A 26743-nucleotide genomic window follows, 5' to 3' on the forward strand; every position below is an offset into this window, starting at 1 on the left:
AGCTCACCCAACATCCTCACCTCACAGGATGGCCAGTCATACATGGAATTAGGAGAGAACAAAATACTTAATGCTGATCTATTAGCCTCCACTGGCAAAATCTGGGTGCAGCACAAGAATATCTTCCAATATTCCTGAGTGTATGAAGTAATTACAGAGCTCAAAATACCTCATACCATTTGGTATGAAGTCACTGATAACAGGACAATCACAGATATAGTGTTGGAGAGTATGTTCTCTCAAGTAGGACTGAAAACAGATGTTTTTTTTTCCACCAAGAGGACTATAAACCCATGGAACCGCCTACCCGCTGAAGTCGTAAATGCCAAATTCCAGCTAAAAAATATCATTAAGACAATTGGCGGGCCCTTTAACAAGCCGCCGGCTTTCTGTCCTCTTCGAGGTCACTAGATAGTTAGTGGCCCTTGGGTAAATTCAGCAAATATATACAATAATTGTCAGCGCATCTTCCGAGCAACAAGGACAGCTACACAGTATCTCTTAGAATTACGTAGGTAAACAACAAATGTAACATATTTGTTTACTACAATGTCGGTGCTGGCTGTAGAAGTTGAAAAAACATTGTTTTACTTCGAAATATACTAATTTTATAAGAAAATTCGACGTAAATAGGAGGCAGTAGAGCTCCGATAAGCCAGCGCTAAATCTTTAATATGAAGAATGTTGCTGCTCTCTGATTGGCCAAACGAAACACAGTAGTGACCTCTATCGGCACGCAGGTGAACCAACAATTTTCTTCCTAAGTATACCTTATTGAATCGCACCTAAGCATCTTCTTAGGGCGCACTTAGGAACCTTCGTAGCAAACCCACTTACGAAGAAATACACAGAGCTTCCTGAATCTAGGTCCAGTCACCTACTGAGCATAAACAGTTTGAGTACACCATTAATAATGATTTTAATGGCATGGCAATAGAAATTGCTGTGGGTGTTTGGTCTGGGCTTTGTTTTGGACTGCAATAATAAAGGCACCAATATCTGCACATTGTTTACTGAATTTAATAAATGTACCAACTAATTTCAGGAGTTAAAGACGTACAGTACAATCGTTTCAAGACACCAACAATAGCATTCCCATCTATAAAGTCAAAGTTAAAATATAAAAGTAATTGTTAATGGTATATGAATATGAAAATGTATGCATGCATTTTTTGCCTTCCTTGTTCTGTGAAAGGGTATACTGTATCTGGTTTAAGGACTGATTGTCATATCTTGAAAAAAGAAAAATAGGAGCTAGTGTGTACTCACATAGTTGTGATTGCAGGGGTTGATCTTTGGCTCTGGTGTGGCAAGGGTCCAGGTCAGGAAGCCAAGAGAGGGTGACAGCTTCTTGGAAGACAATCAGGAATGTCTATAAGAACTGGTTGGTTGGGAAGAGGGGCAATGAATTTGGTCTTCCAGATAAAATAGATCTGCATGCCTGGTTGCCCACCACACAAGCCTCAAGGATGAAGACATCGTGAATAAACTTGAATAAATTAATAACATTTCACTTCCCTCCATCAAGAACCATCACAGAGCCCAACAAGGAAACAAGCAACCCGTTCTCGCAAATTTAATAAGTCAATATTGACTTATTAGTTGCGTGCATAGGTGACATACTAAACATAATAGTTTCCCTTGAAAAGTTTCATAGAAAACACCGACCTTACCTAACCTACTTAGTATGTTAAAATAAGCATCTTATAGCTTCGTATTTTACAATTGTTACTTAACCTATTATAGGTATAGGTTAGGTAATAATTGTAATTACGAAGCAATAAGATGCTTATCTTAACATACTAAGTAGGTTAGGTAAGGTCAGTGTTTTCTATGAAGCTTTTCAAGGGAAACTATTATGTTAAGTATGTCACCTATGCACATATTTAATAAGTCAATACTGACTTATTAAATTTGCGAGAACGGGTTGCAACAAGCAGATGAAGAGCATGAGCCTCTGGGATAGTATATGCGGGTTACCATTAGTAGATGTTACCATTGAAAGCAGATGTTTCACAAGGGACCAATATTAACTCATCAGTGCTAGGCCACACTGAATCTACTGATTTATCTCTATGCCTCACCAGAGAAGCATGTTCTCCTCCAGGCACCACATCTTCCTAGACAGACTTGACCCTCAGATGTTGGGAAATAAGGCATATACAGGTGTATTACAATGTGAAAAGTTTGAGGTACATCCATGCAATCTCTTGGTTTTAAATTTTAACTTGATGCATTCATTAAATTAATGCAAGTCATTTTGTCAGGGACAGGAAGCCTGTATATATACTGCATATACATTGAGGGGACCTCGATATATGCCCAAAGTTGAACTACTAACCCTCCCCAGGATGCAACCCAACAACAAACTGGCCAACTCCTAGGTACCTGTTTACAGTTAAGTGCCCTGAAACATTAAGTGATTGGAAACGTGTCCAACCATGTCTATCCCACCCAGGATTTGAATCCGGAATTCTCAATTGCGAGTCGAATATGAACTTGACTATGTACTACATTGTGCAGCTTGGTAAATGATTCAACATTTTATTCAAGATAAAAAAAAAAACAGCATTGACATTTTTCTTAACATGTAAGTTTGACTTGAAAGGATAGTTAAACTTAGCAAAATTTCTAAAATCTTTTAATTTAGCTTGATGCTGTACAAATATACCTATAATTTGTACATAACTCAGAGAGGTTGTGCATTTAACACACACACCAGCGGCACTCACCTTATTGGCACCCGAGTTACTGGCTTCCCAGCAGATGCTGCATCTTGCACCAGCTGCTGCCACACCGGATACCACATGCAACATGGTGATAGTCACCAAGTGCATATCTATTTACAATATATCAATTCTTTACACATTCAGGACATTACAACTAAATTTGTTGTTTCAAAGCAAACTATCTTCGGAAAAATTATTTGGCTTTCAATGATCAGCATAGATTTCTGCCAGTTTGAACAACATATGATTCCCAAAGACATTAATTGAAAGAAAGTAATAGTTCATAAGGCTTCAAAGCTCAAAACAACAATATGCTTAGACATGAGCACAGATACCATAAAACATCATAAACTTTTAATCTCTTGTGTGTAACTTACCAAGAATTACTAAAATAAATCTATTGAAGTTAACCTGAATACCTGAGTTGTCAAGTTTGTCGAGGATAACAGAGAAAGGGTCCGTGGTATAGTCTCTGTTGCTGGACTAATTACTGTGGTTATTTTATTATACAGCATGAAGGTGCGTCCACGTTCACTCTGGTAAAACGACAGAATTAAACTACTGTACAGCATTAGCATATTGCCATTTATTAATTCTTTGCCAAGGTATAAAAATTATAGTAGTAAATCACTGATGTAAGCTAAAGGAAGTACAGAATACAAGTACAGTACTAATACTTGTACACTACCAAGCTAATACAAGTACAGTACAGTACTAATACATGTACACTACAGTGCTAATACAAGTACAGTACTGTACTAACCATACTAAAACAAGTACAGTAGAGTGCTAATTATGTATAGTACTTGAAATGAAGGATATCTTTAATAAGCAGTTAACCCTTGAATAGCTCCAATTGCATTCTCGGATTACCTCCTGTACTCAAATCACCAAATGTGATGTTTTTTTAACCAGATTTGTTAAAACCATTTTGTCTTACGCACCACGCTGTAGCCAAGCCAAGCTCTTTAACACTTTAATTACAATATCTTTAACAGTATTGTACAACAAAAATTGGTCTATATCTGATATTAGCTATGTCCTCTACCACAATATTTCCAAATTAATGGAATTTTACTATACTGTTAAGTGTTATATTTAGAACATGATACATTAACCACAGTATAATTCTTTAAAAAAAATTACTGCATCACAGCTACAAGCCTGATTTACAGTAAAGTAAATTTGATGCCAGCTATGTTTCAGATAATGGTGTACCAGGCAATCACACATGGTGAACCAGGCGATCTCACATGGTGAACCAGGCGATCGCATAGTGGGAGGGACCTGGGAAAATTCACTATGAACAGTTTTTATCGGTCTGGATCTTCCATGACACTATCATCACTATATAATTGCACCAATCCTATTTATTTCATGACTTATTTATTTCATCATTTTTAAGTGATGCCATGGGCACGAGCTGCATGGCAGTGCTGTGAGCTGCTGTTGCATGTGCTGGTCGTGGTCGTTCACTCAGTGCAAAATCCCTCTCACCCAGGTAGGGTTGCCCATGATTTTTCTCAAAGATGACATCTGTTTACTGGAGGCCTGAGAAAATTGTGATCTCCGTACAGTACTCTAAAAAAAATAGCTGACTGTGTCACGCAGTTTATAGACATTTACCGAGAACATCCCTCATTATGATACACAGTGGAAGGGTTAAGAAAGATCTTTATGACCAAAGGGGCAATAGTAAATGAGGGGAGAAATGAAACACTAACACCCTGCCGAGGAACAAAGATGGCTTAGGAGCTGCATGAGCCAGCTGGAGGAGAAAAGAAAGCACGAGACAATTTGCATAAAGGCACGGAAGAAGTGTCGACACCAAACACATACAAAAGTGTGTCTGCCAAAGACAAATAAGAAGCAACAGCAATAAGCACAAGATGCTGACCAACAAACCAAACAAAATGTAAAAAACCACTGGAACTGACACAGAAGCAGCACGACTAAGAAACAAAGAAATAAAGGAAACACCAGGAAACTTCATACTGTTGCTGTGACAAAAGATGCATGTGCGACAACAATAATTCAACTACCTATAAATTGTGATAAAATTTCAGACATGTAGATCAGCAGAGAAGGTTGACCCAGCCAAGTACATCACTATGCTGATCTGTTGAAAGAAATGAAGACACTGAAAAACGACCGCCAAGGTGTCATAAGGATCACCTTGTATAAGTACGTCTCCAACCTGTACAGTACCTGGAGCAACAACTGAATCCTTACCTCAATCAGCCCAGCCAAAAGACATCCACTGCAAGAGGCTTGCAATTGGAGAACTGAGCCATAAAGGAGGCTCTTGGACTTGCCAGTAGGCATCCTTAAGGTCCAGGGACATCATCCAGGAATCCACATGCAACACCAAGTGAACCCAAGCTAAAGTAATCTTGCAGAAAATCAGACGGGGAATGAAGCTATTCAATCCTGAGAGCTCAAGAATGTACCAGAGATCCACCAAAGTCTCACTTGGAGACCAGAAACAACTGGGATACCCATCAAACATCAAAGTGAGTCGATTCAATAACCACCCAGATGAGAAAAATGGCCACAAAATGGGTACAAGCTCTGTGATCCTCAGCAGTAAGGAATCCAGAAAGCACAGGCAGCTGAACATGGAACTGCAACATGTCTATGTTATAGGGAAGCACCAGAGCAAACAAGCAGTTCTGAAGCTGTGCAAAAGAACACCAAAAAGACGGAACTCACATTTCGCCACTCAAGCGTTCGGGTTTGGCAGAAGCCGTCCCAAGTCCCCAAAGAAACAAAGAAGAGGGGTGTTAGGTAGCCAGGATGATGCAGGAACTTCATACAGTAGCCAATATGGTTGTCAGCAAGCTAAGACGAATTGTGACCTTGTGCCGGAGACAAAAGGCTGTCCAGACTCAAAATATTTGCACACCCCAAAGCAGGTAAAATGTAGGATGACAGAAGAACCAGAAATAAGACGTCTCTGTGAAGCTGAATGATACACTGAAGCACACCTGGAGGGGGAGGAGAGGGGAGGGGGGGAAGCCGAGTAGTCTAGCTCATACATATACCCTCTGCAGATGGATCCAAAGTTCAAGAAGGGCTGATAGACACCCTCAGATCTTTCTTGGATCTACCACCCCCAGCCCCAAGGGTTAGCCATGATGACCCCAGAGTAGAACCGTGTTCCATGCCTGATGTCCGAAAGAAGAAGGCATTATCCTACAGAGAAGGATTGGAGGAAAGCAAACTCCCCAGTGAAGTTAAAGGCTCCAAATCCCTGAGGAAGGGGAAAGGGATGGATTAACTCTGCCTGCCATCAAAATGAATGGAGCACCTCTTCTCTCCATAAAAGGTAACCATGGTATACCCAAAGCTGAACTCCAAAACCCTTAAATGCTTTGGAGTTTGAACCAGGAGGGAGGGGGTTGGGGTTAGGGAGGAAGACCAGATGCTGAGCAAACCACACCAGCAATGAAAGAAGGAGGGGAAACTTAGAACAGGTGGAATTCACCGACCCCTTCAACTCTGGGTCTCCTCAAGTTTTGTACTAATTTACTACTGGATCCTAGTTTTTCCTAATCGACTCTTTTGTGTCTATTCCTTTGTTTCATATAATTTCATATAATAATGTGCCGTTGTTTATTCGAATTATAGAGATGTAAATTTCCTAATATAAGATGTCATCCAGGGACACCGTCTCTAACGGGGAGACAATAATTACACCTTTTCACGACGAGGATGGGATTCGAACCCACGCAGGGAGACCCTATTGGATTAGCAGTCCAACGCCTTAACCACTCGGCCACCTCGTCATCAAATGTATGTATGTATGTGTGTGTGCACAAGTGTTAAAGAATAGACTAAATAAAAATGAAAGTATCAGGCATGACAGCAGCTGTTTTTTGTATTCCAATAAAGATCATTCACACTACTTTAACATAATTATAATGCCTGCATTTTAACACTAAATTAAAGCAGCCTTGTACCGCTAACCTCATTCACACAGACACAGCACTTGTATAATGTTTAACATGTTAAGTGGATTGTGTTAATGATAACGGTTAGTACATGCCTGGTTAAGCCATTTTCCCCACACAAGCATTATTAGATGTCAAGTGCCAAAGCAACTGTATGAATAAATTAGTTAAGTGACGATGCATTCACAGACTAAACCATTTATGTATTTTAAAAATGAGGTGCACAGAAAAAAGTGGTAACATTCAGGAAGCACAGTCAGAAAATAGTTCCAATTACATCCATTTCAAACAAGTGTTTGTTAAATGATTAATAAACACCAAAAACTAACTTTTTCATTACAGAAATTAATAAAAATTTGAGGACCAAAGAAGGTATGTTTGATATACATCTCCAATAATCAATTTTTGTGAGATTACTCAATGTGCATCTCCTGAACACAGCCACATCGTCAAACAAACAGAATCATCATAAAATTGTATCGGTGTTAACTTTAAATATTTCATATAAATACTAAACTTAAAATATGATTGAAATAGGCATTGATGATAAGCACCCGAGGAAAACATTTAAAAAATTGCTTTAATAAATAACTAAAATTCTTTTATTAAATTACTAATATAACTGTACAAAACCTTAAGTATGACGTGCAATAACAAGAACAGCTAATGTTTCATAGAAATAATGTTAATTGTGCACAGACTGCATCTAATACAATCTTTGTTTTACTACCGTACTTCAAATCTTGGTACTTATTATCTACAACAATGGACATAAACACACCAACAAATCCTTTGAGGATCAGAGGTTGATACACAGCACAGAGGTGACACACACACACACACACACACACAACCTCCAACTTTAAAATATGTGTGTTGCCAATTTACTGAAGACTATCTGTACTTTTTTTTGACACAAAAAAACTAGTTCAAAGATAGCACATACTAAGCTTACCATACCATCTACAGACCCTAACTATGTTATAATGTGTGGAAACAAATGCTGAGATTTCAAATGTTGTACAAGAGGCCAAAAAAAAAAAAAGTCAAGTCAAACTCAACACCTCTACTGTAACTTGTAAATAAATTATTTAAGGTTTCCACCACTAGGTAGCCAATAAATCTCAAGAACAAGTCAATCTGCCAGTTGAAGAAACATCAACAAGCACTTAGATCTGTCTTCAGTTGAAAGCCACCTCTGGAGCATGTTTCTTATCCAATTATTTACCAATAAACCATTTGTTATTTGTTATTTTCCTTACCTTAAACTTCAAACAAATCTACTTAATTATCTTATATAATATACTCTAATATATGATTGTCAGTGAACAGATTGTGTGTTTTATTACATATCAAAACACGTATCAGAAGTATTTTAGACAAGTGTTATTAATCAATTACTGAATCCCAAAATTTTTCATTGTACTATATTCCTTACTTTCTATTACCATACTTCTAAAATCCTCTACTTTCTTTGGCTACACACTCGTGAAACTTCTTAAACATACATTTAGTTACCTTGGCCTGTTTTATCAATACCAATGTTATTAAAATGAAAAATATAATCACATTTTTAATTTAAAAAAAACCATCACTTTTGTTCAGCTGCAACACTAATAATAAGTATACACAGTACAGTAATTCATGATTGTGAAATCAACTTTTAAAGATATAAACAGTATCAAAATATTGCTCAATATTATTGCACAAATGCATAAACCATAACAAATAATGAGAGAAATGGTATAACTCACTCATTAACATTACGAAGAATAGCTGTGCAAAGCACAGAAATCCCTCGGCCAATTTTACCTTCTACCTCTGTGATGAACTACTCCCAATTAAGTGCATGACGAGTTTTGAGTGGCAATGATAATTATCAACTTTCAAATCGATATTTCTTGGCTATCTGGTGTCGAAAAAAAGGGAGTGGGGGGGGGGGGGCAGGGGCAGTAGAAAAATGGTACACATGACTTTACTCATGACTTTACTAACGTAATGCAAGCTTTTATTACCTCCTAAATACCTTGCACACAACTACACCACATAATACCAATACTGTATCTTATATGCATATTACAAATTTATTTATTTTTAAATACTATTCTGCACTAAATTTTCATAGTAAATTACTATACATGTAAAAATAAAATAAATATACTTTCATTCTGATTTCAATGTACTTTCTTATAGCTGCACAATAATAATTCTTCATGTTAAAATAAATACGCTTCTTATTCTTATATCAAAGTACTCTCTTGTTGTGCATTGGGAACTAGTATGTTGCAATAAAGAATAGTGACTTTTCATATATTCTCTAGACACCCAAGTACATAGGGTTACTTATGGTTGAAAATTCTCAAGCCATTCGTTTCCCAAAAGAGAAGCGACATTCAGCTGTTTGGTAGATGAGTTTGAACATGGTGATGTGTCGGATGTTGTACCACAAAAAGCCATAACAAATCCTTTTGATTCACCATCACCAAAATGGTATCATCACTTGAGCTTTGGAAAGTAACATCAAACTAATCTTTCTCTCAATCTCTCATTAGTGTTACCCTTAAATTCTTATGCTATTACACATAAATACAAACGGAATTTTGAATATATCAATGAAATTATAAACAAATTCTCAGCATAAACAGTGAATAGACTAAGGAATGGAATGTGTAATGAGCGTGGCTGATCCATAAATATCTATGGTATGAAGGAAGAATTAATGCAAAGGTCAGCTGCAAGCTTTGATATGTTTCTTAAAATATGGTAGTAAATAGAACCACCTCAAGGTAAACTCAAGGTAACAATCGACTTGAGAATGGTCCAGGATGGACCGAAACGTTGTCGTCCCTTCACCTTCTAGTGAGTGGTCTGGTCAACAACAAGTAAACTACAAGGAAGAATAAAGGAGGCTCCACTACATTTTTGGGGGGAGAGTGGAACTAAACAATATTTTTGCTTGTGTAGAAAGTAATCATCTAATAAATGTTTCTTAAAAAGAATAAACATCAGAAAGTCAAAATTTAAAAAGCAAAAGCCACTTAGAATGAGGTAGTGTTGAGGTGATGTGCATACACATATAATAACTGAAATGACATGTATGCTAAACATAACACAAAATATAACTTTACAAATGAAGGCTAAAAAGCTTACTAATGTCAATGATAAGTTTTCATCTTCAGCTATAGCCAAATTAGATATAAACAGGAAAATATTAATGAATTCAAATGCTAGCAAGCTATACAAATAACAAATAAAGAGGTATTCTCGACATGTTGAAATGTTGCAGATCAAAATGTTATTAAAGCACAACAAAGGAGAATAGTTTTGGACTATGACATACTTTTCTTCACATGCATCAGGCTGAATATAGAGGTCTTTCTTAATGTTCAGGAACAGTAGTTGGTTAAATTACTGCTGATATTTAACATCTACAAAATATCTTCAGTAACATATTTCCCAAGACAAGGCAAGTCAAAATCCTTCACTCTGGTTAACATTGAATTTGTGAATTAACAGTGAATTACACTGTGTAAATTTTATAGTAAGTGTAATACATTCTACAGTTATTTATTTCCTTTTCTTCACCTAGAACGAAGATGACCTTCGGAGAACTCCTCTTCCAATTAAACCAAGATGCTAGAACACTAGTCTAGCTATATAATCTATATAACTTATCCTAATGTTGACCATGAAGGAAACTACAACATTTTCAACTGGAGGGAATGATCTGGACTTGCCCTATCTAGCAGTATGTACACTTAAGTAACTCTACTACCTGGTGGAGCAGATTGAAAGATGAAATCAATTACTTTTTCGCTGAGCACATGATCAAGCTTAGCAACCACTTCTCTGACCAAGTTGCACATTTATAAACTGCCCTTCAGACAGTAAAGTTCTAAATCTGACTTTTACCAGATGAGCCTGCAAACACAAATCATAAGGTCCTAACTTTAAAAACAAGACTAATCAATAAATTAAAACTAAAGGATATTCACCAATGACATTCCAATCTGAGGTAGTATAGGCTCCTTCAAAAAACCTGTTACACTGCTTATTCCAAAACTCACTTTGGCAACATATATAGAAAAATGCCTAATCACATATATGCTGAGTGTAATTACATTTAATAAGAAAAAATACTATCAAAGATTGAATGAAAAAGAACACTTTTTTTTTCCTATTACTTAATGACTGACTACAGTGTGTACCACTCCATAAGTACATCTAAGACACCTTTATCATTACAATACAGTAAAGTATTATAAAATTACACAACACATTAAACATGTAAAATACATTCTGAAAAATGACAAGTTGACTGTAAACCACTGAAACTTCTCTCAAGCTTCCAGTAGAAATGATATACGATTCTTTCTTTATTTTACAAGCTTTGCACTTGTGACTTCCTACGATAAGGTTATGGTTATCTCACATACGAGAGTCAAAGTCTTACAGTACTTACAGCACTGTTGCACCAAGTTACTACCATGCACACTGTTATCAATTATAAAAAAAACATAACAATAAAAATTATGTGACTAATCCATTGGTATCATTGGATGGAAGCTGAATGTATGCTAATGATACCAGGAAATGGCTGATCACCTGACCAACTAATGCCTACAGATGAACAGAATGATGAGACATCATCACAACTATAAGACAATATATGCAGCTGCAGATGACTTTTTGAATCGTTTTAGTTATGGAGATAAAATTAACACACAAAATGCCTACAGAATGTCTGGCAGCCCACCTGACCCACTCACTAGTGCTGGGAAAGTAATCTGACTAATTATCTCGTGCTTAGTTTTTGTTCAACGAGTGACATAACACTGCCCTCCATGATGGTATGTCACACATTTTTCAAATCATTCAGAGATTCAAATTTTCTATTTGTTCAGGTGTTCTTGCTACTACTTCAGCTTTTTTATATATTAAGCAGCTTATCCATTCAGCAGTTTGCTCTTATATCAACCATATCCTACTATCAGCATTTTAGCCCAAGAATAAGGGCTTATACCGACATTCTTCAATAAAAGATCTGAACGTTAATGTTGGGTCTTTAGCAAGTGCAAGCTTGGATGATGTCTTTAATTTTTTTAAATTGAATACACAAGTAACAGATTTGACAGTTATGGTTAAATGATGAGCTTAAGTGGCATTTTACATAAATATGTAGAAATAAACTATGATGATGTACTGTACATACGAACTTGCTTTGAATGCAAAAATCAATGCACTGCAGAAATGAGAAATGCATTGTATCATCAATCTTTGGCCATGGATAAGGAGTTCTATGGTTACTAAACTGTAAACCAAACTTATTACAGCACTGGATCTCTCTGTATTGTAGCATATCAATAATGACAAATACAAAATTTAGCCAAGAGACCAAAAACTGTGAATAGAGGTGTGAATTAGTGCATTATTATATTTTGCACTCCTTTGAATTATTCCTCCGACTGTAATGTCGTATATAAATCATGACGTTTGATAGTCGAAAATAAAGATTACCGAGTGATCATCTTTGTTATGGGTAAGGCAGTTATTGATATGTCAATTTATTTAATTGGCAAACAAAACTGTTCAGTAATGAATAACAATGAAAAAATCCACAACTAACTTCACTCCTAACTGTATTGCCGTTTTAAGTTCATCAAAACTCTGCCAATCATCTTTGTGTTCTAACTCAACCATCCAAGACATGTCTATATTATACATCTGTATACCATGAGATGTATCTTTCAGCCTAATTTACAGTACAACTAGAATCTTTGCAAGTATCAAGGCTGATTCTCATATACAGTACTTAAGAAATGCCATCACTAACCTTGACAAAATGCTTCAGGCTTTATAGGGAGCACAATAAGCACTCCTAGTAGCACTCTGACCTCTACTGTCAACAATTCTTGAGCCTAGGGGGCCTCGTAGCTTGGTGGATAACGCGCAGGACTCGTAATTCTGTGGCGCGGGTTCGATTCCATCACGAGGCAGAAACAAATGGTCAAAGTTTCTTTCACCCTGAATGGCCCTGTTACCTAGCAGTAAATAGGTACCTGGGAGTTAGTCAGCTGTCACGGGCTGCTTCCTGGGGGTGGAGGCCTGGTCGAGGACCGGGCCGCGGGGACACTAAAGCCCCGAAATCATCTCAAGATAACCTCAAGATAAGATACCCACCATAACAAATACTGTATATGACAAAAATACTATAGGCATCAATCAACCATATTTTGGCACCACAAAATTAAAACATCTTACCTATTTTGTTAATCAGAAGACACACTAATATAAAATAACAATGTTATTGTCAAGTTTGACTTGAACAGCAGGGAAAATCTCACTTGAGTTTTCCCAAAACATCTGCTTTGCAGCTGCCATTATCCATAACTAAGTTCGATTTAGGATAAAACCTAGATACAGTACCTATAAATTTGTTAATAATAATAATAATAATAATACAGCTATTTTTACTTTAAAGAACTCAAAATCAATTTTGTTTATCATTAATATATAATAATACCTGATAAATGATTACAAAAACAACTTCAATCTTAACAAATATTAACAGAATATTGATTCTGAGCAACTACACTAGGCTAAAGGGTTCCTGCAATATTACTCAGGAGAGCATGGATTTTACATTTAATTATAGGTTTTTGCCTAGAAGAATGTTGGTTCATCAGAAATCAGCTTTAAGAAATTACATAAATACAGTAAACATAAATTATTTTATTCGTTAACTGCACCACAAAACAACAATTTAGGAAAACTATAAAGTTTACAAATTCTACAAACATATTAACATTGATAATTGATATTTTAATAGAGATAAAATGTTTAACATTACCTGACTTCATATCATAATAATAAAAGCCCAGCATTGAATGTAATGGAATACTTTTCCTGGAGGAGCCTCAGTGGTTTCTTGAAGTTATCTTCGAGATGCTCCATACTAAAAGGTCACATCATTCATTGAAGTTAGACTTGGCCTACTGGGGACCAGAATAAGAACTGCTCCCCCCTCCCACCATCCTCACAGAGGTACCTGGATGGATTGTACCAGGATGAATTGTACATGGATGGGGTTATGAGAGTTCTACTTCCCAAGCCCAGCCCAGACCCAAGCTTGAAAACAGGGTAGAGAAAGTGAGTGACAATTCGCCACTCCACTGAAAAAAGAACTCCAGAAAGTTAGTGAAGCTTTACAGACAACAGGAAGGTTCATAGAAAATGAAGCCTCAAAACAAACTCGGAAAACAACGCAGAACGAGGGATTCACTCAAACTAGCTTGAAACTCGTTAGCCCTGTTTACCACCACCAGGTGGTCCAGCCCCAGGCCTCAGCTGGCTCCTTATCTTAGTTCTGGAGCAGGTGAACAACCTAGCAATGAACCAACAAACTAAGGAGGGGAGGAGAGGAGGTCACCGGGGCTCCTCCAGAATGTGGCATTTCAGTGCATTCAATGCCTAGTTTCTAGGGAGAACCACCCAGTGGTTCCCTGAAGTTAACTAACCACAGAGAACAAAATCAGGGAGGAGGAGGAGAGGTGGCAGGTCCTAGTACAAAGGAGAGAACCCAGGCCAGGAGACACAGCCCACAGTAACACACAACTAGCACCAGGAACACTGACTAAATACTGGGTCACCACAACCCTGCTAGAATGCAAAAACCACCATGTCCAAATATCATGCCAGGACATGTTGTAGAAGACAGTGGCCTTAGCTGTGAACTTGTGAACATAATGGGCCCCAGAAGCCCAGGATCTGCAGCAAAGCCAAAGTCCTTCCCAAACACATCCATTCCCCAAAATGTTCAACTAACTCTGAAACCCTGAAATGTTTTGGAGGCAGTACCTGGGGAGAAAAGACCACAAGCAGAGCTAACCATGCCAATGGGGAAAGGAAAAGGAGGCAGCATGGCAGGTAGAAACAATGCTCATTGTCAGGCAGCACAGATAAAAAGCACCCTTCAAACTTGCACTCAGCAATGGTGGACTCTATGTGCTGTTCCATAACAGACCACGCCAGACACCTGCAAGGGGATTACCAGGGTCTGAAGGTAGCTAAGCAGAAACCCTAGGCACTGGGGCCGCATGCTAGAAGAATAGTCACCAAATGCAGCTAAAACCACCAGGCTACAAATGATAACTGCAGCATGGTGTTTAAACAATCATGTGAACCCCCCACCACAATCGACAGAATGCACCCAGACAAGGACTTCAACAAAGAAATCAAAGATTCATGGTTAGCCCAAGGCAAGGTCTTTAACATGGTGTCCAGGCCTTTCAGCGGCAACCTCCCGAACACACCAGAGAAGATAACTCTCGACTGTGCATGGGCAGATTTAGCAGGCACGCGGGGAAGACAACCCTGAATGCATGCAGAAGAAAAATAAATAAAAAACAATCCCACACAAAAAGCTAGATAAAAAAACTTGCATGTGAAACTAATATTAAAATAAGGATCAATGCAACAAGCAAATGGCCCTTGAAGGACAAAGTCCAAGGATAATCGGCACTTAACTTGAAGAGATGGTACTTTCTCAAGAATGGCAGACCTAACAGTAAAGGCAGAGGTACTGTCCACCACATCTGCAACAGAGCCGAGATTGGGAGCCAGCCGAGAGTGGGGCTGAGCTGCCTGGTGGTGGTAATTGTCACCAATGAGTTTTGAGCTAGTTTGAGCAAGTCCCTAAATCTGTGTGAATAGTTTGGGGAGTTGTGCGATGGTTTCGAGGCTTCATTTTCTGTGAACACTCCAGCTCTGTAAGGCTTTGCCGAATTTCTGGAGGCTTTTTCAGGTGGCAAATTGTCACGCGCTCCATGCGCTTCTGTGAGGGGTCCAAGTTCTGGTCCTTGTCCCTGGTAGGCCAAACAGAACTTAAACATTTGATGTGACCTTTTATTATAGAGCAATCTCAGCAAGATAGCTTCAGGGAGACACCGTGGATGTTCCCCCCAGAAAATATAAATATTACCACTCTGCTGAAACTAAATACTGTACTGTATATTATAATTAGACATTTTTGCATTAAATCAAAGTATCCCTGACACATTACTACCCAAAAACTAAAATTTTTTTATCTTCACAGGGCTGCAATCAGAAAAATAATTAGAGTACCTACAATAATAAGCTGCCTAAACTGTAAAATAATGTGTTTTCATAAGGCAAAAATCAATATACTTTATTCCTAAACATTACATAAATCTATGAAAAAATCCTGACCACAATAATGTACAGCCCCAAAAGATCATTCTTCACAGAAGATTCATCATCAGATTGTCAACCTGAGAACAACTCAGAACAAAGTAATTTTCTAACAAACATTGTAAAATAAATATGATAATTTTTACAAATAAAAAATCGTCACTCATTAATTGCAACAGTTTTGAGTGAATACAAAGATGAGAATGAAGATTCAACTCAATAATGTGCGAGCAACAATAACACACACAATATGCAACCGAGTATCACTTCCTCGAGAGGGACTTTAGTGACTGGTGGGAAACTAATGTGTTACTGTATTCATGTATCCTTGCACCAGCCTGTGCTTCATGACCATGTAATGAAGGTAGGGGGTATAAATTTACATGCTTGCCAGCAAGCTATCTTCTTTATACAGTATTCCTACCAACAACTGTCATCGCTTTATCTATGGGAAGAAACATATTTGACTCGGCAGATTAATTGCTGACCACAGCAGCAGTTCAACACATGCGCACACTCTAAAATGGCTACCTAGTGAGTTGTCTATAATTGTATGAATGGATCGGTCACCTGTGGTGGAGGTAAAATTCAAATCGGGTAATGCACTTAACAGCTTCGTGCACATACGTACATGCTTGCCTTGAAAAAATTGCATCACACACTAATCAAAACCAAAATCTTACACATTCAAATAATTTGATACCAAATACTATCTGCAAATGTAAAAAACTTCACCAGAAATCTGCAGGTAATGTCCAAGTGGAGCAGCAGCAGCTGACTGACGTCGTCTTCTAGCCAAGCTGCACTGCAAGGTTCTTCACCTATCTATGCAACCCTTGATGCTTCTCACATCAGGTGGCTGAGTCAACAGCTGCTTCAAAAACCATGACAAAGGTAATATATGGGGTGCTATTTACAGTATAAAAGTAAACATGGTCATGTACCTTACTATACATTCTGATCACCTTAACCTACTTAGGGATTCTCACTGGAAAGAGTCACTTTCCACATATTACACATTATCCCGTTTCATAAAATTTTTACAACTGGTGTACTGTAATAAACTTTGTACAGTATGTAACCATGCAAACTCTAATCAAATAGCACAATTTTAAATTTTTTCCAAAAATCCATAAAAATATTCTCTTATCTCTCGACCCTCAACTTGTTCCCCTATATGCACAAAGTTACCTCTTTCTGCGACACAGTTTTTTATGCTCCTTATGCCAATGAACTTGTTGACACTCAATAGAGCAGTAGGCCGTGTTCCAGCAGCAATGGTAGATTGCCTCGGCTTCACATGTCCAACACTGCAATATAATACAAACTTATTACATACATACACACACTAAACTCCCCAATATAAAAATTGGAAAGCTTTTATTATTATTTATTTTTTAAGAAAAATCAAGCAATTTTAAATTTAAATCAACATCTCAGTTTGTCATTGGAATTTTCTGGAAGGATCAAATGGTGGCTTCCTCTCACTAGCATGGAGATAGCTACACATTAGCTATCTCTAGATAGCTAGGCTAGTCCCAGAACTGAGAAGCATGAGTTACGAGGAGAGGCTGCGTGAAATGCACCTCCCAACACTGGAAGACAGAAGAGTAAGGGGAGACATAATCACCACCTACAAAATTCTCAGAGGAATTGACAGGGTTGATAAGGATAAACTGTTTAACACGGGTGGTACGTGAACAAGGGGACACAGGTGGAAGCTGAGTAGCCAAATGAACCACAGGGATGTTAGAAAGAACTTTCAGTGTCTGAGTAGTTAACAGATGGAATGCATTAGGCAGTGATGTGGTGGAAGCTGACTCCATACACAGTTTCAAATGTAAATACGACGGAGCCCAGTAAGGTTTGGAATCTGTACACCAGTTGATTGACAGTTGATTGACAGGTCTCATCAGCCTGCCACTAGGTGGCACCATTTCCAGAATGGTGATGGTGCCACCGACTCCCATGATAATACACGGGAGTCCTTTTGCAGATGTACACCTATGAGGACCTCTACTTGAGTCAACAGCTTTTGTGGGTCCACACTTTTTCTAGACAAGTGCTGGCCATCCTTTGGACCCTGTCCTGTGTGGGGCCATTTGCTTGCATATTATTTTCAAGTTTAGTGTTTGCTTCACTGGCATGTGTTTACAAGCTTAATTTGTTGTGTGGACTTTGGTCATGTTTTGCCTCAAGCTCCATGTGTTTAGGGCATCTCTTTCCTAGGTTCTCATTTGAGATTTTCCCTACTCTGACAGAGTGACTTCTTTAGTAAGTTTGGGAGTTCATCCCTGAAAGGTCAGACTACTGTGTAGGGTGCTTTGTCCTGAATAATGCAAGGGTCTTCTACAAGGCTCTGAGATTGGGGCACTCAGAGTTTTATTTTTGAGGGGTGCACTAGGGGTTTTCATTCTTGCACATACAGCATGCAGCCGTGTTTGTCCTTAGGTCCTCATTTGGTGTCAATTCTTTCGGAGAATGCCTCTAGTGCCCAGGGTGTCCTGCATGGCCTTTACCTCTAGGCCCTAGCAATCCTCACGGGGTCTTCATCGTGGCTTCTTATGGATCAACATGCCAAGCCTGCACCTGCTATGTGAGAGTCTGAGGGATGTCCTTTGGCACAGCTACATGTTGATGGTCATTCTTTCTGTCTTCATTGTGTTGCCTGCCGTGCTGAAGAGATCTAACAGGTCTGAAGGCTGCTAACCAAGTAGGAATCCCAGGCATCTGGGCTGATTGCTGGAAGAACAGATACCAATTGCAGCCAAAAATAACCAGGCTAAGAATGGCGACTATGATGTGCTGTATAAACAAGCATGGGAATCCCAGAATGCCCCCCCAGCATTCGAAGAGATTAGAACAATCATTAGAAAAGGATAAAACAATGTTAAGCTGTTTTGGAATAGGATAAAGGTAGAGAACAAGCATAAAATATGCAGCAAATTCATCACTTTAGTTACATACCCACTGTTTTTTCTTTGTGTCAGATACCACGTGTTTGTGCTTGTCTTCTATTTCATTTATCTTAGTTCGGTACTCATCCTTGACTCTATCAACCTCCTTCTCCACCTGCTTCATGGTTGACTGGATTACTTTTTGTTTCTCTGCTTCATACTCTCGTCTTAGCTGAAATCGGATATAATTAAGTACAGTGAAGTGATTGCAAGTAATTACATTTTTTTTTAATTATATGGGCAAGAATCATTTATAAGAAAAATTCTGGACAGTAACCATTTCTTATTACAACTTATGATAGGTGCACTAAACTTGAATATACTGTATTTTGGAAAATCCGTACCCCATGTCGGCCTCTTTCCTCTGTGTTCTGGAAATGGGGAAGTTTTGCTTAAAAGTCTTTAGGATCATGCTGTTATGGCAGGTTGACATTCTGTTGAACACTTGATACATCTTGGAATGACCTTTAGAAGGTCCATGGCAGATTGTATGTAATATCCCTATTGAAAAGTAGGGGGTGTAACAAGTACTCTTCGGGACAACTCTGTAAACATTAACAGCCCAAGACTTTTCTCCACACTGCATGCAGCATCTTTTAACAGTCCAACTGACCGATGAACCAGGAGGCTTGGTTAGAATACATCATGGTAATATTGATCACTGGAACCACCTCAAGAAGAGACCTTAAAGGTTTCAGGACTTTCCTTCAATGCTTTAAGAGCAATTTATATCTCTACTAGCTTGATCTCTGATCCCATATTCCTTAAGCTTTGCACATGGGATTAAAGGAAAATTGCTGGGCCCTTGTCCCCCAGTAAGCAGTCTCTCTCACAGGTACCTGGCAGTGGTTAGTCTATTCCAACATTATCAGAAGATAAGCTCAGAGAGCTTCCCAGAGCTGCCCTTGTGATGCTATCACCAGTAGCTCTATGTTAATTTCACTCCAGCTAATACAAAAAATGTATCAATTGCTCTTGCTCTTCCTTAAATGCTAATTATCAAGATTTAAGATTTTTAACACCTGTGCAACAAAGGCACAGTTCAAGTTCAGTCTATTTAGATTTGGTTAGTTTAACCATTGTGCTGCGCAGAGCGCGTTGAGGTGCTCCGAGAGTTTTTGCTATACTGTATTTTTAATTAGGCTATATTTTAGTGTTTTTTAAATGTTTTCATCAATCTGTGTGTTTTGAAATGAAAATAGTTGAGTGTGGAAACATTTAGACATTAACTTTACCAGAACATATATAAAAACAACAAAAATATGTCCTTAACAATTGCATCATGAAGTTTTTTGCCAAAACCAGGTGCGCAGCACAGTGGTTAAGCAACAAAATATCATTCTAAAGTGTATTGTTAGATATTTCACCAACCAGAAAAGGTGACAATAAATGCTTCTAGTACACAAAATAATACAAGCAGGTTTACCTTTTCAGCCAGGTCTCTCATTGCTTTCTCTGTGTCTTTAGTTCTCTTGTTGCTCCTTTCACCAAATTCCTCCAGTGCCATCTGATAAGGAGAAGGTATTCATAACTTAATTATTTAATCTTCAATATTTTATCTCAAAAAAATTATTTCTTAGATTATATGTTTAACTAGAGACTAGAATAAAAAATATAAATCATTATAAAAAGTAGCAAATTGAACAAATTACACAAAATTTTGTTCTTAATAGAAAAGGTTATTTAGCAATGCACAGTAGGCCAAATGTAGAATGAAGACATCAAACTACACAAAGACCACACACATTATTTTTCCAATTTAACCACTGTAATGCAATATTCAATCAATCCATTAGCAGTAAACAATTCCCAATTTCATGGGAGGTACTTGGCCTTGAGTGGGGAGAAGACAGATTGATTGATTAAGATTAAGCCAACCAGGAGGTGGCACAGGCATGAATAGCCCGTAAAGAAGACAGAGGATGGTTCCCCAGCACTAACTCCTCCACGTCTATCACAGGAAATATGGGGGTTGTTTGCACCATAGAGTGTGTGGTGGTAGAGTCACCACATTACTATTTTGATACTTTATAATGCATTTAATTGCAAATTTGATGAATCCAATATAACAGCTTCCATTAGCCTGTGCAGATGCCACCTATAATAGGGAGTATTAAAGATTTCATCATCATATACTTTTTCTTGGAAGTACCAAGGCTGCTGAAGCACCAACCTTCATTAGTCTTGTTGAAGTTTGTATACCAACAGAATGTGTTGGCAGTTCCTGACTTGATGAAGATACTACATCCTCAGGGGCTGGAGGTTCCTTCTGCAAAGTTAAAAAGAACAAATCATAATGGAAATGGTCTACTCTGATTGTTTAGTACAATAAGATAATGTCTGCTCTGGTTCTTTTCATTTTATTGTGATTTAAGAGTTTCCTTAGCCGATTCTTATAAACTTTAGTTGTTGCCTTAGCAACAACACTTTCCTTCTAGCATTCTTTTGACATTCTAAGTTTTTCTGAGCTAAGAGCCTCTAGGTTGTTTCCATAGGCTATGTGGTCCACCCAGGACACCAAATCACTGCCATGCTCTATACAACTTAACAGCCCACAGTTATGACATACTTCAACTGCCTTTACCACACATTTCAGAAAGGTAGAAAGAGATCTGTAAGACCCCATGAATTGTGTATAAAAGTGGTTAGCAGCAGTCAGGGTCAGAACTAGGCAGAGGAGACAAGATGACCAGACCAGCAGAGAACAAGGAAAAAATCATCTGTGGCATAAGGATTCTGGACCATATGCTTGACCCAACCAATGGGGCAGATATGCCAAGCAAGAGAGACAAATGAAAAAGAAACAACTACATGGCAGTGAGGAGAGAGGCAGGAAACAAGTTTGATAAATAGGTATCTTGAAGTTATCTTGAGATGATTTTGGGGCTTTAAGTGCCCTCGACCAGGCCTCCACCCACAGGAAGCAGCCCGTGACAGCTGACTAACACCCAGGTACCTATTTTACTGCTAGGTAACAGGGGTATAGGGTGAAAAATTCTGCCCATTGTTTCTTGCCGGCGCCTGGGATCGAACCCGGGACCACAGGATCACAAGTCCAGCGTGCTGTCTGCTCGGCCGACTGGCTCCCTTAGACAGGTAGCAGACAACCAGCCAACATCTTCCAAGTAAACTGTCTCACAACAATGTGGTTCGTTTCGGTGTCACGAATCAAATACAGTTCTGACTTTTTACCACTTGAGATTCAAATCTATATAAACATACAAAATCAGCAACATACATTAAGAAAAGAAAAATTTTTTGAAAGCAAAAGCATTTTTATTAGCTTTTGCAGACACAGTAACAATTCTAAATTTGTTCACTGCTAACCTTTTTCATCTTTGGGGTTTTTGCTTTAGACGTGGATGATATAGAGGATGCTTGTTCTTCTTCTGGTTCATCATCTTCCTCTTCCTCTTCCTCCTCTTCTCCCACGTGTTCCTCCTCCTCCTCATCATCATCATCCTCCTCATCGTCATCATCATCGTCGTCATCGTCGTCGTCATCGTCATCATCATCAGCATCATTTACATCCTCATCACTTCCACTTATATCCTATCCTCCCCAAAAAATATTGAAAAATTATGAAACATTAATTAGTTTGGCTTAAATAAGAAAATTATACTGAACATATATGGCTCTCAGCACACTACTAGTACTTTTAATTCAATATATTTGAGATATATAAATGTGCCACAGTCAAATTCCCTAATTTACACACACACACACACACACACACACACACACACACAAAATGGTGGCAAAAAAATATTAGATAGTTTTCTTTTGCAATCAGTGGTAGATGGTTGGACCAAGTGAGAAAGCGATGGAGACCAGAACCGTCAGTATAGTACAGTTTTGACTCTGGTTACATTTTGACTCTGGTTCCCAGCATGCGTAAAGAACTCTGCAACTGATGTAACCGAGCAGGTGTTACACTATCGGTGATAGTAGCTTCAGGGAGCCCCAGCGATAAACAAATTTACTCAGTGAAAACTACTAAAGTATCTCCAAAAAGGATATCTAATAATTCAACTTGAAACAATTTTAGTGAATCTGTTGCAATCACATTCAAATGAAACATAATTAAATACAAATACTACAAAATAGATGAATGTCCTACCTCTTCATCCTTTATTTCCTTCTTCTGGGGAGTTTGCATCAGTTGTGTTTGAACTCTACATGAGAGGTGAACAATATATTACTAAGCAATAATATCAGCATGTAAGAGTTAAGCATACACATGTACCACCAGAGAAAAACAAATTTAAATGCACGCTACAATATTTCACACAATAATTTTGAGTGAAATAGCACATAAAACATGGAGTGTTGTGGAGTTAAAACAACAAGTGGTGGAACAATAATGGCATATATTAAGTGGTCACATTTATTTCACACAAAAAGAAAATTTAAATTTTTTTCTGATGTTAGAAAGAGAGAGTGCATATAATCAAACAATAACTATATTGGTTTTGAATTTGTATTACGGAACTTTAATCATACACCTTAACATACAAAAATGTTGCTTTAAATATAATAAATTGCCACTTTTTGGGTGCTAGCTTAGTGGCTCTTCTGTTTTAGCACAGGCTCTCCATGTATGTAGTGTATATTTAATTTTGTAGTGCATATATAATTGTTCACAACTGAATAATCAAGATTCATAAATGTGTCAACTCAAGAGTAATAGTTTTTCCCCAAAGAACTGTACCATATTGCAATGATATACAGGTATTCTTCCCACACTCAGAAATTCAATTTTCTTAATATACTTGAAAATGTTGAATCATTCATTTACATCTATTACAAATCAATATGATTTTAATTACCTCAATTTTCAGCACTAAATTATTTTTACCTGTGAGTATGTCGAGATTCTTGGTCAGGAGATAATGAATCACTTTTATGTCGAGCCTCTGAATCTGTTCGCATATTTCTATGGTCTGGCTCATGATTGGACATCATTGAGAGAAACTCCTGGTGTTTTTTCAATTCTTCACAAGCTTTATTCCACGCTGAAGTTCTTTTAACCTGGGATATATGAAACAATCCATTATAATTTCCACATATAAATAGTTTTCTTATATTCTCTGAGTCGAGTGAGCAGAGTTTCCCCACATCTAGCTAGGTGGGAGAGTTACATAATTATTTTATATTTGGAAAATACTAGGAATTGTTGTTCCAAATCGGCACATAGAAAACACCACACGAGACCATTTCTTTCATTGCTTTACAGTTTACCCTCTCAAACACATTACCATTTTATGTAGTAATATGTTTTGAGGAATATGTGCACAATGTTGTTCACATTTCCACACACACACACACACACACAAAAAAAAAAAAAAAAAAAAAAAAAAAAAAAAGTATACAAAATGAAGCCATGAGAATAAGTCTTAGAGAGTACCAAAAACAACCAAAACATTGAATCCACAAAGAGAAACAAGTCTAAAAATTTTCCCTACTATTCACCCACAAGATAATGTAAACCTGAGGGTTGTAAGATGTTAATTCCTAATTTTACACTCTGTTTACTTGAGACAGTTAAGCAAGTCCCCAGCTGTGTTTGGGTATAAGTGACAATGTTGTACATGATGTTTTGGCAGTATGTTCACTCGCAGGATGAGTGACACTGCCCAATGAACTAGCCCTCCGTAGCAAAATTTAAATTTAAATCTTTGTGTTACATGTTTTGACTTAACTGGTTGCTTTACATTTCACTATCACATTACATGACTATTTCCATAGGTAGGTAATTAGACCATCTGCTTGGTGCAGAATTCAGAAAAATGATTTTGTCTGTAAAATGTATTAATAACTTCTTTACAGTATATACAATGTGCACGAAAAGACTAACCTGGAGCGTGTGTATATTAACGGATATTGGACGAATATGAGATTTCTCTATAACAGCTCTTTGATGTTGACTTCCAAAGAATCTTACATCATACAGCTCATTTTCTACTCTAATGACCTGAAAAATAAATTATTCTTTTAGTGAAACACTCTCCTCATATTGAACTTTACTGTATTTTCTTTTACACTATCATAGTCTCAAAATCTTATTTCTATAATGTAGCAACTATACTCAATATATGCACATTCAACTTTGCTTGTATGTGGGGAGATATTATACACCATAAATCTTAAAGAATTAAAAACCTTTGCTGGCCAATACGGAAATCCCTTTTGTTTGGCATATACTAGTTGATGTGGAGGTCGACAAGGTTTACAAAACCAATATTTGTCAGATTTTTCATTAGACATTCGGTAGCAGTCTTTACACTGTTCTAATTCCATCAGATCATACTGACAGTCCCGCAACATTTGCCGAGCCATATCTGCTACACTGCTGTGAACTGAAAATTCCAATACTGTACTATACATTAACATACATCAAATACAGAATGACAGTATTTACACACTATAGCCATTTGTAGTTATATTACAATACACAGCCAATTAAACACATCACGTGATGTTCAACAAATACGAACTGCAGTAGCAACGTTGCTGTTTGATAGAGTATCAACATTATGAACATAAATGAACAAATCCACAAGGGCCGTGACGAGGATTTGAACCTGCGTCCGAGAGCATCCCAGAAGCTGCCTTAATCGACTTAGCTACGTCTGTCGTAGATTAAGGCAGCGTCTGGGATGTTCTCGGATGCAGGTTCGAATCCTCGTCACGGCCCTTATGGATTTGTTCATTTGATGCATCACGCAATTGTGATTTCTGTGTGTATTATGAACTTAAGTCACAAAAATCTTTACAATCCAATAGGCATGCAGCCGTCAACATAAGTCAGGCTGATATGACAAATCTTACCTCCTTGGTATATAACAACATTATGTACAATTGTCAGGGCGTCAATTTCAAAATCGTAAATAGTTTTATATCGGCAATCTGTCGTCTTCTGTTCCATTGTATTTAAATCCATTTGATGGTGAAGCAACAGTTGTGCTCTCCAAGGTTCTGAAGCTGAAACGCGACTCAGCTGGTCTGAACGGATAAGTGCTTGATGGCTGGTAGCTGCTCGGTCACTGAGAAACACACCAGGCTTTTGTGTGGCTGGTATGACTCTTTCCATGATATTCACTGGTAACTGTAAGATGGGAAAAATTTTTGTACAATAATACAAATTGATACATTGGGTCATTCCCCCAAAACCCAAAATTTAATTATCTTAAATGTGTTACTCTCTACTGGAAACACTGACTTCCCAATCCCAAAGAGAAAAGAAAATTACCATTTTATTTTAAATAACTTTAATTTTCAAGTAAGAAAGTATTTTCAATGGGGTAAGAATCTAAGGGAGACTTAACTGCATTAAATTTATGAAAAGAAATGAATGTCATCTATGTATGAAGTAAACTAAGAGATAAATGTTTATTGATATATACAGTACAGTACTTACTCTTTCCTTTAGCCTTTCAACTGTAAATGCTAGGAGCATATTGAGGTCATCTCTATTTATCCGACTTTTAACACTTCGCTGATATAAACGTTTCTGTATCAATTAAAAAAAAATTGCATAAATGATCTCTGAAAAACTACAGCAATTAATATTCATCAATATATATATATTCACAAATAAAACAAATCTAACTACCCATTTCAGGAAAATAACATTTGTGATACTAGTTGGAAACATATCATATAGTTAATGGGCTGGTTTAGTTTATACAATTAACACAAAGCATAAAAAGGACCCATGAATTTAACAGCTAAACATTACATATAATGAATGGTCTGGTTTGATTTACATAATTAACACAAAGCACAAAAAGGCCTCGAGTCAATAGTCATGCCGTATTTTAACCTGAAAATAACTGGCCAAGTAAGCCCTCATTGGAGCAAATTATATATCTCTGCAATCTCCATCAAGTCA

The 26743-nt window shown here is 37.5% G+C and overlaps 1 protein-coding gene and 1 non-coding gene across 11 annotated transcripts in view; both read right to left on the bottom strand.

Annotated features, from left to right (window-relative positions):
* Window positions 1-3295: 3295 nt before the first annotated feature.
* LOC123766541 (zinc finger MYND domain-containing protein 11) overlaps window positions 3296-26743 on the bottom strand; it is a 48111-nt gene continuing 24663 nt past the window's right edge. For all 10 annotated transcript variants that reach the window (XM_069308354.1, XM_045755771.2, XM_069308353.1 and 7 more), the window contains 11 exons: window positions 26270-26362; window positions 25681-25957; window positions 25012-25208; window positions 24707-24823; window positions 23708-23880; window positions 22970-23024; window positions 22177-22401; window positions 21023-21118; window positions 20276-20356; window positions 18860-19021; window positions 3296-17202 (listed from right to left, as the gene is read on the bottom strand). In XM_069308354.1, coding sequence (XP_069164455.1) covers window positions 17080-17202; window positions 18860-19021; window positions 20276-20356; window positions 21023-21118; window positions 22177-22401; window positions 22970-23024; window positions 23708-23880; window positions 24707-24823; window positions 25012-25208; window positions 25681-25957; window positions 26270-26362 — 1599 coding nt within the window. In that variant the 3' untranslated portion in view covers window positions 3296-17079. The remainder of the gene's footprint in view (window positions 17203-18859; window positions 19022-20275; window positions 20357-21022; window positions 21119-22176; window positions 22402-22969; window positions 23025-23707; window positions 23881-24706; window positions 24824-25011; window positions 25209-25680; window positions 25958-26269; window positions 26363-26743) is intronic.
* TRNAS-GCU (transfer RNA serine (anticodon GCU)) lies at window positions 6436-6517 on the bottom strand. The gene has a single exon. It is a non-coding gene; the product is annotated as a tRNA-Ser (tRNA).

Source organism: Procambarus clarkii, chromosome 62, assembly GCF_040958095.1.
Source record: "Procambarus clarkii isolate CNS0578487 chromosome 62, FALCON_Pclarkii_2.0, whole genome shotgun sequence".
Lineage (NCBI taxonomy): Eukaryota > Metazoa > Arthropoda > Malacostraca > Decapoda > Cambaridae > Procambarus > Procambarus clarkii.